Source organism: Chanos chanos, chromosome 10 (genome assembly GCF_902362185.1).
Source record: "Chanos chanos chromosome 10, fChaCha1.1, whole genome shotgun sequence".
Classification (NCBI taxonomy): domain Eukaryota; kingdom Metazoa; phylum Chordata; class Actinopteri; order Gonorynchiformes; family Chanidae; genus Chanos; species Chanos chanos.
The window spans coordinates 34,624,897-34,639,896 of NC_044504.1; the positions used below are offsets into that span (position 1 = coordinate 34,624,897).

Consider the following 15,000-nt stretch of genomic DNA (forward strand, 5'->3'; position numbering starts at 1 on the left):
ACCGTTTTATTGTTAGCGATGATTGTTGCTGGTTTGAACTCATTTTGTTTTTTTAAACAGGAAAAGCCATTCAGCCATTTAATAGAGCCGCATAAATGAATCATTTTGTTTTTAGCACAGCTCTGTAGATATCATTAAAAACTGAGTTATGTATTATTAAATCTGAGTTGAATGTGTGTGTTTAAGATCTGAAAAAAGGAATTTTTAAAAAATGGTATAGAATAAATTTTAATAGACATGGATTTGGTCACCCTGCTCCAATAAGGTGTACATTTCTTCATATGGTCCGGCGATGTAGCCCGGTGCCTGAAATCTTGTCTAAGAATAGTGTGACATAAATAATTGAAGAAGTAACATTTCTCTCTCTGTGGTTTTCAGGTAAATGCGATCTTGGAAGCGTTCGGCCATGCTAAGACCCAGATGAACAGTAATGCAAGTCGCTTTCTGAAGCTCTTGACTCTACAGTACTGTGAGAAAAAGAGAACTCTACTCAGGGGTGTGTAATCTACACACACTCGCTCTCCAGGCCTCTCTCATATTTTTTTTAAAATATTTTTTTATCTAGAAATGTTGCTCTGCAAGCTTTGCGTTTGTTTGACTGTTTCTCTTAAAAATAATTGCTTTAATTTTTTTCTTTCACCATCAGTTCTGAATGGACAATTAAATTGTCTCCCTCTCCTGCATATCATTCATTTGACATTTCAGCTGACTTGATAGATGAATTACTGTATTTTACCTACAGAGGGGGCTAAAGCACCACTGTGTCACCTTTTTGTGTATGTTTATTCTCAGCCCGTGTATACACGTACATGCTGGAGAAATCCCGGCTAGTCTGCATGCCCCCAAATCAGCACAACTTCAACATCTTTCACCTGATGGCAGAAGGCATGTCTGCAGAGGAAAAGAGCAGCCTTTATCTCAATAACCTCTTAGTGCACAGGTAACACACACACACACACACAGACACGCACACACACACTCACACACAGACACGCACAGGCAGACAGACAAACACACACATATACACGCATGCACACACGCACATACAAACATGGGGCACACACATGCACATACATATACAGACACGCACGCATGCACACACACACACATGCACACACACGCATACAGAGACACACACACACCCACGCACATCCAGACACACACACACACACGCACATACGCATGCGGATACACACACACATGCACACACACACAGTTACCATGGAAATTACGATAACTAACTCTGATAATTAGATATGTAATTGAATACTGATGTGCTTTTTTATCTCATTCTGAATCTTTGACACTGCACATATGAGCTTTTCAGTGAACATGTAATGATTTTTTCAGGAGGTACAAGTCCTCCCACTGATCAGTGACAGCAGAAACCGATAGCCAGCGCAGCACATTTGAAACATTTCATTGTCTTCCACCAATTACAAACCTAGAAACCAGTCAAGCTTTAATCGCTCCCCCATGTCTAACTTAAGGTGAACCCTGAGGCACTGGTCAGTAAGACCTAGGTTAGAACCGCTAAGACCTCACTTGCTGTGAAAATCTGTGGTAAATAGCTGGTTGAGCAGCGTGAACCCTGATTGAACCGTTTTTAACTGTCAGGCTGTTGGCGGGGGTCAGCGAGAGTGCATGTCTTTAAAGTTTCAGACCTGTGTCTCTGACTCCCTGTTACATTTGCCGAGAGTGAATTTTACATTCCCCCAGTGTAAGGTATGAGTGCATTCCTCTAAAGGCTAAAGACATGAGAGACCCCAGTTCTCAGTCTTCTTGTTCAGCGGTAACTGAAAGTGCATGTGTGTGTGCTTTTAAGCGCTCCTGGGAAAACCAGTTAGCTTCGTGTGAGGCTACAATGGAAAAAAAAAAAAAAAAAAAGTAAATCAAAAGCATAAATGAATGCAAATATACATGGAAACACAGGACGTTCAAATATGAGTTCAGACTCAAACCTGAGTTTCTTTTTGTGTCCGTTGGCGTGGTGCTGATGGTGTACTGCTATTCAGATCCTTTTGAAACATTGTCAGTCATTCTGTTTGTGCTAGAGATGGTCATAGTAATAAACTGCAGTTATTACACTACACATCATACTCCTCCTTCCTTAATGATTTATTACCACCCTGTTGTGTGTGTGTGTGTGTGTCTCTAGGTTCCTGAGCCCTGTGGCCCCTGGCGAAACTCCTCCTGTGGCAACTGCCTGTTCCCAGAGCAGAGACAAACTAACCGCCCTCAAACAGGCCCTGCGAGCCGTCAGCTTCAACAAACTGGTACTGAATTAACACACACGCACACATATGCACATGCACACACACACACACACACACACACATACACGCACACACGCTCGTGCACACACACTAGCGTGCACACACACACACACACACACACCCACGCACGCGCACACACACACACGCACGCACGCACACATACGCACACGCAAACATACGCACACGCACACGCACACGCACACACAACATACACGCACACACACACACCCTTCACACAGACTTGCACACATACACACATGCACACACACACATACACGTGTACGCACAAAAAGCATCTGTATTCATGCATCTGTGTGTATAATTGCTCAGTTATAAACCCTCTCACATATGTACATGCACGACACACAGACAGAGACACAGACACACACACATGTAAATTCACGTCACTCTTTGTGCAGAAAGGTAAGGGCTCATTTGTGCCTGTTTGGCAGAGCTGTGTGTGTGTGTGGGTGTGGTACACTGCTGAAGTGTGCCCTTTGGCTTTGATTTGGAGAGGCAGGGAGACTGTTGGACTGAAGGGTTTACAGTGAGACTACAGTGCTACTGTTCTCCCCTCATATTACACTATGTCTGCAGTCTGGTGACTCACCGTTAATGACACACACCAGACAGACAACCTTTCACACACACACACACAGACACACACACACACCGACACTTTTGCACACACATACACACACTTTTGCACACACATACACACACACTCCAGGCAGACAACCTTTCACCACACACACACACACACACACACACACACACACACGTACACGTGCACAGACAGACAGACACACACACACACAAAAACACACACACAGACACACACACTTTAACAAGCCCTGCATGTGTTTGTGAGAGAAAGAGAGAGAGAGAGAAAGAGAAAGAGAGGGAGTCTTTAGTTCAGTGTGGTGCTGAATTGAATGTCAGCCATTGACCGATGTTCCTCTTTATCGTGCTGAAATCACCAGTGATCTCCACGCTCTTAAAACTGGATAATGGGGAATTCCACTAAACGTCCTCTACCAGCCTCAAGGACAGAGAAGGTGAAGGAGGGAGATGAAAGAGTGGGGGGGAGTGAGGGATGAGGATAAGGAAGAGAGGATAGACGGATGAAAGGAATCGGGAAGAGAGAGGGTGAGATTACAGGTAGAATGAGAGAGAATAGCATTAGAGAGATGAAGTAAAGGAGTGATTTGGGAGAGTGGAAGAGAGAGAGAGTTTGTTGGGGATGAACAGAGATTACGGAGATACAGAGAGACAGAGAGAGAGGATGTAGGCGAGATGCTCTCGAGGAATGAGACTCAACTTTTCCACCGTGAAGAGACGCTGTGGAGAAATGGCAGTCAGAAATAGACGCTCTTAAGCAGGGTCTTTCAGAGTTCATGGTCAACAGACTGGAAACACACACACACACACACACACACACACACCAACGTACACACATCCCCACACACAGAAACACACACATACACACACACACACATGCACACACACACACACAGATACACACACACACACACACACACACACACACACCAACGTACACACATCCCCACACACAGAGACACACACACACACAGACGCACACTTACTCACACGCGCACGCGCACACACACACACACACACACAAACACACACACACACCCCAACGCACACATATCCCCACACTCACAGACACACACACACACAGACACACACACACACACACACACACACACACACACACACACACACACAGACACACACACACAGAGAAAGAGAGGGCGAGAGAGGAGGGACAGCATGTTTTAGGTATACGTTAGTGCACCGTGTTCTCAGATCAAACCAATTAAAAGGTTGATAACACCCCTCCCCACCCCTGCTCGCCACACACACAAACACACATACACACACACACACCCCAACGCACACATATCCCCACACACACACACACACACACATACACACACAAATCTCCAGTCACTTTGCAGGGTGTGTTAATCCTCCTAGGAACCTCACTAAATCTCCTTCATTAAAGAGGAACTGTTCTCTCATCACATCGCAGCAACTTGACCCTCTCTGTAACACACACACACACACACACACACACTCACACACTCACTGAATCTCACTGCCTCTGCCTTTCCATGACGTGTGTCCTCTCTCCTGCATGTCCCGGACACACACTCACAACCAGTCTCTAATGTTCTCATGACGCACGGCTGCTGCTCCAAACATGTGTTTGTCGTTTGCTCTAATCTGCACAGAAACACACAGGCGTACTCTCAAGCCATGGCATCCTTCACTTTCACGTTCTGTCTCGTCCACTGGTCAGACTGAGAACTGTGTCTGTACATTGTCCCTGTGTTTGTCTCTCAGGAGGTGGAGAATCTCTTTGTGGTGTTGTCAGCACTGCTGCACCTGGGGGACCTGCAGTTCACCGCCCTGACAGACGCTGACACAGCGCTGGTGTCCGACCTGCAGCTGCTCGATAGAGGTAAGTGCATCTCACGGGCCTCTAGGGGGCGATCTTCTCCAACAGGAGGTTGAGTGAGAGCTTACAGTCACATTGTGGGGAGTGGAGAGAGAGAGAGAGAGAGAGGGATGGCGGGGGGTGGGGGGGTTATCGACACAGTAAGAATTGTGCCACACTCGGTTGTTTACATCAGGTCTGTAAAGCCTCATAGGGCAGTCACTACACACACACACACACACACTCACACTCACACACACACACAATTGTGCTCTTGTGTTAATCACCTTTTCCAGATCCAAGCCCTCTTTGCACACACACACACACACACACACACACTCACACAAAAACAGTCACCTGTTTTCTTAAGCCTTGTGGACCTCTAGGCCTGAACACGCTGGCCGCTCAATGCCCCTGTGTTGCATAATGACACATTTTTCAGTTCACTGGGACCTCAGCTATGGTAAACAAGTGACGTTATCAAAGGCAAACCTAAAACTCCTACTGTCAGGGCTACGTTAGCTCATAGCCACTGATCACACACGCACACACACACGCATATGCATACATATACACACATTCATACACAGCATGGCAGGGTCCGCTGACACAGTGTAGCTTAAACAGGGACAGGCAGCTAATGTGAACTCCTAATGTGTCTCACAAACAACCTCTCTCTCTGTCTCTCTCCCTTCCCACCCCCCCATCCGCCCACCTCTCTCTCTCTCTCTCTCTCCCTCTCTCCCTCTCTCTCATTCCCCCTCTTTTTCCTTCTATCTGAGTGCAGTTGCTGGGATGCTCCAGGTGAATCCTGAAGATCTTAACTCTGCTCTGACTTCTGATGTGCAGTATTTCAAAGGTAAGCAGCACCGGTCAATGTAATCTAGAGCCCACAAAGGGCAAACCACCAGTCCCTGGTCTGTGTAATCTAGAACCCATAAAGGGCAAACCACCAGTCCCTGGTCTGTGTAATCTAGAACCCATAAAGGGCAAACCACCAGTCCCTGGCTGATGTAATCTGGAACCCATAAAGGGCAAACCACCAGCCCCTGGTTTACGTAATCTAGAGCCAGGGAGAGCAAACCACCAGTCCCTGGTCTGTGTAATCTAGAACCCATCACCACTCCCTGGTTTTCTCTCCTTAACTGTCCTGGAACTCATGCCTTCCATCCTCATCCACTGATAAAATCTGTGAGCATTGCTCTCAGCCTAATTCAGCAGTGCTTTTTGCAGTGTAAAAAATCCACAGGAGACTGTCCCCCTTTAGGAAGAATAGGTTCAGCTTCGTTAATGTTAGTGGTTCATGTCCTTAACATGGGTTTAGAGGAGTCTGTTTAACTCCCTTAGAGGGACAAGATAAGTTGCAGTAAAGAGAGTGCAATTCTGAATGATTGCTTTCATTCAATGTCCTGAGAAGGAGCGCTGTCTTACGGGGTGTCAGTGTGCTTTTCATCAGGGCAGCAGGTCTCACTGAACCCATTAACGAGCATGAAAGTAACCCAAACAACACCCCATGTCCATGTTAAACTCCACATCTCAACCCAATTCATACAGCACTCCATGTCCATGTTAGACTCCACCTCTCAACCCGATTCATACAGCACTCCATGTCCATGTTAGACTCTACATCTCAACCCGATTCATACAACACCCCATTTCCATGTTAAACTCCACATCTCAACCCAATTCATACAGCACTCCATGTCCATGCTAGACTCCACCTCTCAACCCGATTCATACAGCACTCCATGTCCATGTTAGACTCCACCTCTCAACCCGATTCATACAACACTCCATGTCCATGTTAGACTCCACCTCTCAGCCCGATTCAACAGAGCTAACCCACAGAATTCCAAACTGATGGCAATTCTCCCAGTGAGAAATAGTGTCGTGTCCCTCCAACAAAGTTCCAGACACCTGCAGAATTTATAGAAATTTATATCGAAGCTGCTCTCACGGCCACTGGTGACCCACTGCCCCTTTGAGACACTTTATGTCTGTGTTTCCTTTGTTCTGGCACTGACCTATAGCAGATATACTCTTTCTTTTTACACAAGGCATAATCGAGTGGCTCTCTGTGAACCTAATTCCGCAGGTCCTCAACGCACAGACAGAGAACCATCTGAGTGCCTGAATAAAATTACAGCCGTTCATCACCTGTCACCCTGCCTTTTATCTGAGACAGTTTGATACCCAACTGTGTGTGTGTGTTTGTATGTGTGACAGGTTCAGCAAACAGTGATACAGCATCATCAATTGTCCCCCCCGCCCCTCTCTCTCTCTCTCTCTCTCTCTCTCTCTCTCTCTGTCTCTCTCTCTCTCTCTCTCCTCCCCCCACCTGTCTTGTGTCTTTTTCACTCTCTGATTATCTATTATTCTCTCATTGTTGAACTCACTCAAATGTATTTGCATATTTGCCTGTCTTCGTATTACTTTGGATGGCTGGAATTCTCTGCTGTTTTTCAGTCTTTCACAAACCACTTACATTTCCATCTTTCCTTTGTTTTTGAGACGGTGGGAATCTCTTCATGCCATGCCAGCACACGCTGTGTCAGGTATTGGTTTACCGGTTTTAACACGTTATTGCCCTTTGCCCTTTCTCTATTGCAGGTGATGTCATTACCAGGCGTCACACAGTGGAGATGTCAAATCACTACAGGGATCTTCTGGCTAAAGCTCTGTATGGTCGACTCTTCAGTTTCCTCGTCAACAACATCAACTACTACCTTCAAGGCCAAGACGAGAGCACCGGGTGTGTGTGTGTGTGTGTCTGTGTGTGTCTATGTGTGTGTGTGTGTGTTTATGTGTGTGTGCCTGTTAGAATATAAGAAAACATTTTGGCTTCGATGTCACAATATGTCAAACAATACCAGCCCATTGGTTGACGTCAGTTGCTTATTCAACAGCAACATCGCCGCGTCGTTAGCCACAGAGAATGTATTGTTCACACCTCTCCAATCTAAAATGCAGCGTTTTTCCCCTTTGGAATGATCAGTGGAATGACAGGAAGAGTGTTTTCAGAAAGTCCTTTGCTATTCCCGTTGACCACTCATCTTTCAAGGACATAGGCAGCACTTACATCGCGCTCTGCAACAAAGGTTTCGGCACTCCACCCCTTCACAGCCCCCCCCCCTTCTGCTTTTCTCCCACACTCTCCCACTCTTGTGCAAATACGTTTCATTTTGACGCCCTGAACAGGGTTCTGGCCCCGACCCAACTGAACTAAAGCTGTCCTCAGCTGGACTCCGGGCCAAACGTGTCGAAAAGCGTTCGCTTATGGACCCCTTCAGACGACCGCCGCGCCGTGTGTGTGAAAGGGCTTTCTGGATGCATCTATCTTAAAATTTCAAAACTCCTCAAGAACGTACACAAACAACAGTCTGTCGTTTCTGCTGGGTTTTTTTTTTTTTTTTTTTGGCCTTGTTTGCTCAACCACAAACCCTGACAGGAGCTGCGTGCATAGCGTCGACAAGTCCTCAACGAAGGCGCCACTGCAGGAAATGAAAGCGTAAGAAGGACTTTAGCCGCGGTTTTGGAATAGCTTAAATAGCACGTGTGTGATTTCTGTAGATAGTGACAGGTTTGGCAGGCCGCAGCCTTGTTGCTACTCAATCAGAACACAGTGCCACTCACCTCACGGTCATATTGCTCTCACGGAATGAGAAACATGTGAGGGATGGCATGTGCACAAACAAAAATATATTTGCATTCAGAGTGACTCATGCAGTTTCAATCTCCGCACTTGCGCTAATATGTTGCGAAAACATGACAAGTATGCACTTGAGTAACAGTGTTTGAGAAAACTTTACTTGGGTTCTAAAGAAACTTTCACTTATCCTTTCCTTTCTCCTTTATCCACACGTAGAAGAGTCACTATGTCCTTCCTTTAATGCTCTGTCTCCACCTCGACTCCAACTGACAGTGCGCTGCCCTAGACAAAAGAGAAAGAGAAATTCCCCTTTCAACGGTCGTGTTTCTGCAATTATGCAGAACAAACCAGAGAACGGTGCAGAGATGAGTACGCGTGGTACGCACACACACACACACACACACACAGATACACACACATAAAACAGTACGCAGAAACACACGTTTACTTATGCAGAGACCACAACAATGAATCTCTGGCTTTTAAACATATTAAAGTTCATTAGTCGCAAACTCTCTTTCTCTCTCTCTCTACACACACACACACACACACACACAGACAGGCACCCATGTGGGCAGTCCGATGCCTGAACAATGCTCGGTTAGAGATAGCAGACATCGGTTTACAGCGGTTTGCTCTTTATCACCTCTTGGATAAAGCTAATAGTCATTGACGAGCGCATAACTATGCTCATTACTGATCAATGAAGGCACGATAACTGCCATATCGATGAGCGTGTAACTGAAGGTGAGAGAGACACCTTGACTTATCGCTGCACTCTTAGGTGATTTGTGTGTGTGTGTGTGTGTGTGTGTGTGTGTCAGAGACACTTTGACATTTTGACAAAGGCAAACCTTTAAAGCTCTTGCATATCAACACAGTCAGTGGCTACTTGAGATTCTCTTTGTTCTTCATTTGTTAACATAGCAATATAACCACAAACTGCTACAAAAGAGCAATTTAATGATGTTTCTACGTGTGGCAAAAAACAAATTTTCCATGTAACACAGAAGAAATGAGCAGAGTTCATTGACCTTTTCGCTGATCCAAGATTAGCTGCTGCCAAGTCAAACTGGAGAAACATGATAAATTGATCCGATGTCTTGTCTTTTCTGTGTCTGCAGGGATCCCGCTTTGGAGATTGGCATCCTGGACATTTTTGGTTTTGAACAATTTCAGAAGAATGGCTTTGAACAGGTAAGACTGAACCAGTATATTGGCAAAGTTCTGTAAATTGGTATGGTGTAAATGAGAAATATTGACATTTTTACAAACGTATTAAAATGTTTAAATAACAATAAATTAACTAAAATAAATAAAGATGGCATGGGGAGTTTTGGTGGCTTTGTAGAGACAGAGGTGGAGATGATGATGATGATGATGATGATGATGATGATGATGATGATGACGATGCTGTTGAATGAGAAACAGATTAAAAGTTCCTGATGTTTTTTTGCTGGTTGTATATTCGTGTGAGTGCATATTCAGGAGAGGTCATTTTTATATCTTTACATCTGCAGTGAAATCACTGTGTGTCATTATGATGTTTGTTATTTGGGCTTCGCTGTTTGGTACAGTCTGGTAATCCACCCTTGGTACAGTCTGTTAATCTACATTTGTTGTAATCTGTTAATCTACATTTGGTACAGTCTGTTAGTTTATGTTTGGTACAGTCTGTTAATCTATATTTGGTGCAGTTTGTTAATCTACCTTTGGTACAGTCTGTTAATCTACATTTGAAACAGTCTGTTAATCTACATTTGGTACAGTCTGTTAACCTATCTTTGGTACAGTCTGTTAACCTCCCTTTGATGCAGTCTGTCAACCTTCATTTGATACAGTCTGTTAACCTACCTTTGGTACAGTCTGTTAATTTACCTTTGGTATAGTCTGTTAATCTACGTTTGGTACAGCCTGTTAATCTATGTTTGGTACAAGCTGCCAGTCGATCTTTGGTACAGTTTGTTAATCTATCTTTGGTACAGCCTGTTAATCTACATTTGGTATTGTGAGTTAATCTATGTTTGGTACAGTCTGTCAACCTACCTTTGGTACAGTCAGTTAACCTATCTTTGGTATGGTCTGTTAATCTACGTTTGATACAGTCTGTTAATCTACTTTTGGTACAGTCTGTTAATCTATCTTTACTACAGTCTGTTAATCTACATTTGATACAGTCTGTTAACCTTCCTTTAATTTAGTCTGTTAATCTATCTTTACTACAGTCTGTTAGCCAAACCCTTAAACCTAAGGCCTGAGGAACTCCATCCGGCAGGCTGGCTCTTCCCCCTGCTGGGGTGAAGGAAGGTTGTGCAAAGTTGTTTTAAGGTCATTTGTCGGCTGTTTGAATAATGATATTTAAAAAAAAAACCAAAAAACGTTTTTGCAGGGTAATATCTAAGGTCATGTCTAGAGATATTAATCCTTTAGGAGTATGTGTTCTATATGTTACATATGTTTTGTACATACCACAGTCAAAAAAAAAAAAAAAAAAGTCATTTGAGTGAAAGCAGTGGCTGTCTGGCTTGTGAATTGTGTTGTTTTTGTTCTGAAGGAAGATGAATAATGGTCTATGAAACTGAGGGTCGTGTTTACACAACAGCAGTAGAAAACAGTGCGTCAGGCGGAGCAGACGTCCGCTCCCAGACCGTTCAGCCTGTACGTGACTGAGGGGCTGTGGTGTGTTTTTACTATACGGGGCTCAGATGGATGTCGTTTCTCCTTAACTGAACCCTTTCACCCACTTCAGAGACAGAGCCAGTCTCCGGGAAACAGGCCGATAGAGTCTCGGAGGGAATCCGCGGGTTAAGTTTGGCGCTGTGCGATGCACGATGGCGTTGCCTCTCGTCAGCCTACATATTACCAGAGAGCCCAGCGGGTCGGCGAGAAGAGGGCTGAGGTTGTGTTGTGGTCTAATGCGTTTGAGATCTTGGTGTTTTTCCAAGGTTTCCAGGTCATTCCTCTCTGTCTCTGCCTTCTGTAAATCCACCTCATTAAGCCAAGAGTACTTAAAGAAACCGGACTTTCTATAGGCCGACATCCGCGGAGAGTCTCCACATCACAGGATTATATACCTGTCTCTCAGAATCACTGTGACCCCAGAGTCTTATATGTGTCTCACTCCATCAAGGGCTGAGACTACGTGTGTGTGTGTGTGTGTGTGTGTCTGTGTGTGTGATTGTTTGTGTGTGTGACAGTTTGTGATTGGGAGTTCTCTGCTTGTTTGTGTGCCTTTGTGTATGCGTGTGCGTGTGTGTGTGTGTGTGTGTGTGTGTGTTTGTGTGTAGCATTGTGTAGTGCTGGATAGCCAGGTGTAAATCAGTACTGGCACTGCAAGATAAGTGGTTACCCACGATCCCCCTGGGAGAGGGGCCTGTGTTGAGAAGCAGGGAAAGGATGTTGACAGCAGTCTCCTCCGTACTTCCATGGGATGTTCCTCTAATCCTTACATAGAAGAGAGAGATTCAGAGGCATGACCTTGAAAGGATATCAAAGATAGAGAGAGAGAGAGAGAGTGAAAGAGAGAGAGGGAGAGAGAGAGCGCACGAAAGAGAGAGAGAGGGAGCGAAAGACAGAGAGAGAGATTAGGGATCAGGTATTTAATGTGTCCGGCCGCCCCCATTCCTTGCTACATGTGTGGTAATTAGCTTGCATTTTAATCGGCTGATAATTGTCAGTACTTTGCGTTAATGGGGAATAGGGGGAACAAATACTGTCTGCGAAGCCCTGAGGTTGGAACGCAAGTGTGTGTGTGTGTGTGTGTGTGTGTGTGTGTGTGTGAGTGTGTGTGAGTGCATGTTTGTGTGTGTGTGTGTGCGTGTGTGCATGTTTGTGTGCGTGTGCGTGTGCGGTGTGTGTGTGTGTGTGTGTGTGTGTGTGCGTATGCGTGTACGTGTGTGCTATTTGCCTGTGTGTGTGTGTATGTGCGCGTGTGTGTGTGAGAGCGAACAGGGAGAGGGATCAGTGTTAAGAGCATGTTCATTAGAGCTGTGTTTGTTTAGGGATGACACGCTGCAGGCAACAGTAATTAACCTGATCTTCAGTTTCGTGTTATGGGACTAAAAAGCATGTCCACAGATAAACCCACAGAGAGAGACTCTCTTTCTGCTCTTCTTCACTCAGGCATTTTACGTTTAAGTGTGTGAGGGTTTTTTTGTGTGTGTGTGTGTGTGTGCGTGTGCATGGTGTTCCTATTTCTTTTGGGTCTTAATGAGTTTTTCGTTCAGGTACATCCCTGTCTCACTTACACAGCTTTGCATTAACATACAATCTAAGCAGACTAAATCTGTGTGTGTGTGTGTCTGTGTGTGTGTGTGTGTCTGTGTGTGTGTGTGTGTGTGTCTGTGTGTGTGTGTGTGTCTGTGTGTGTGTGTGTGTGTGTGTGTGTGTGTGTGTGTGTCTGTGTGTGTGTGTGTGTGATTTAACGTGTGTGTGTGTGTGTGTGTTCCTCTCTCTGTAGCTGTGCATCAACATGGTCAGTGAACAAATTCACCAGTACACCACAGAGGTGCTCTTCCAGCAAGAACAGCAGGAGTGCGTGCAAGAGGGCATCCCCGTGGAAACGCTGCGCTCCCCCGGCAACCACGCAGCGCTGCTGGACTTCTTCTTTCAGGTGCGACATCTTCCTCACCTCCCTCTTCTTCCAATCCCTTTTCCGTTCACAAAGAGAAGGCCTGTTCCTCCTTCCGCCTTTAATTGATCCCTCCAGCCGAAACACACTCAGCGCTCGTTCTCGATTCAGCGCTCAAAAGGTGGGAAAGCAAACACTTTTCCGCGTGAAGTTGCGTGGGAGAGGGAAAGAGGGTGAACAGAGAAGAAGGAAAAGAGCAGCGGAGAAAAGCGAGAGTGAACTAGAAGAAGAAAAACAAGGGAAAAAGATGCCCATGAAAGATAAAGAAGAAAAACGACTGCTAGAGAAATATTTAAGCGACCTTGTCATCCAGAGGAAGCCGCTCATTTAGTCAGATTCTGTCTGTTTAATTGCGGACGCTGCCGCGTCTTTAAGACCGCACTTAATAATGTATGGAATAGCTATGCTAGCTCTCCTATAGCTTCATGACTCATGGTTGTATCAACAAGACAAACATAATCTCACACACGTGCACACTCACACACACACACACACACACACACACACACAGAAGTCCCCAGAGTGCTTTAGCAGTATCATAAAGTTCATCTTTTGAACGATGATGCCATTAGCCATTTTCTCAACCTGCGCGTTTATGTGAGTCATAAAATGACTCTGTCCTTTTGCCATGTGACACAGCATTTTTCAAACAGGCTTTCTGCCTTTTCCATGAATCCTCCACCAAGACATTTCCTGTTTATGGATTTCTTTACACGTGTATAAAATGTTTTTTGTTTTTTTTTTAATTATTGTTTTTAGTGGTTTCATTCCATGTTAAATTGTGAATATGTCAGCAACCGTGTTTTTACTGAGGCAGCATGTACAAGAGATAATGTATATTAGCCCATTCTCTGAAGTAGAGAATGAGAAAGAGAGACATATACGCTACTGAGAATTCATTAGAGTTTAGAGTTGTGTTGTGCTTATGTGCTAACAATGAAGCAGGAGTACTTTTAAGAGGATCATAGCTTTGCTGTTGTTGTTGTTGTTGTTGTTGTTGTTGTTGTTGTTTTCTTTTCACGCTGCATCTCTCAGTACGGTGGTGTGTCCAGAAGTCTGTGTGTGTTAAGTGTTGTGTTTACTGTCTGAGTGTGTTCGTCTGCTCTACAGGTGTGTAGAATTTTGTGTTGAGCGTCTGAGTGCGTTAGTCTACTCTGCAGGTGTGTTGAGTGTTGTGTTGAGTGTCTGACTGTGTGACTGTGTGTCGTCTGCAGAAGCCCCAGGGTGTGTTGAGCTTGATAGATGAGGAGAGCCAGTCTCTCAGGCCAGCTGGGCACAACCTGCACAAGAAACTACAGAAGCACCTGGACTCCACCGTCACCGAGGGCATCTCCCTGACCACCAAGGATGGTAACGGAAACCCTCCCCCTAAAGACCAAGGGCCTTCGTTTACCGTCACACACTACGCCAGCAAGGTGACTCTAATGACCGCAATTGTACGCAAGAATGCACACACAAACATATTTTTATGCCGTTTATTTTCACATGACACAGGGTCTGCCTGGTGAAAGCGCTAAAAGGCATGACGTAAGATGCAGGCACACACACACACACACACACACACACACACACACACACACAGAGTAAGATGGCTTTATACGCTTACACCTAACTCATGATGGTTGTGGCATTTACTTTGCAGGTGACCTATGACCTCACAGGTTCGTTGGAGAGAAACAGGGACGCCCTGCCCCAGAACATTCTGTTTGTCATGAAATGTAAGATTTCTGACTGTATGGTTTATTCTTTACTACATGGTATCCAACACACACACACACACACACACACAAACAGACACACATAAATCCATACACACACATGCCCACCCACACACACACACACACACACACTGACACAAGCACACTCACACACACAACACACGTACACAAAGACCCACACACACACACACCGACGCACTCCCACTGTTTGTATTTCTGACTATAATCCTCGGGTTAGCGGACTGCAGATGTGGAGGCTT

The 15,000-nt window shown here is 45.1% G+C and overlaps 1 protein-coding gene across 1 annotated transcript in view; it reads left to right on the forward strand.

Moving 5' to 3' along the window:
* myo16 (myosin XVI) overlaps window positions 1–15,000 on the forward strand; it is a 114,092-nt gene that overhangs the window by 60,941 nt on the left and 38,151 nt on the right. Inside the window, exons 15-24 of the mRNA XM_030786936.1 lie at window positions 379–496; window positions 793–940; window positions 2,159–2,276; window positions 4,650–4,767; window positions 5,531–5,602; window positions 7,354–7,495; window positions 9,517–9,589; window positions 12,852–13,004; window positions 14,237–14,437; window positions 14,665–14,740. Coding sequence (XP_030642796.1) covers window positions 379–496; window positions 793–940; window positions 2,159–2,276; window positions 4,650–4,767; window positions 5,531–5,602; window positions 7,354–7,495; window positions 9,517–9,589; window positions 12,852–13,004; window positions 14,237–14,437; window positions 14,665–14,740 — 1,219 coding nt within the window. The remainder of the gene's footprint in view (window positions 1–378; window positions 497–792; window positions 941–2,158; window positions 2,277–4,649; window positions 4,768–5,530; window positions 5,603–7,353; window positions 7,496–9,516; window positions 9,590–12,851; window positions 13,005–14,236; window positions 14,438–14,664; window positions 14,741–15,000) is intronic.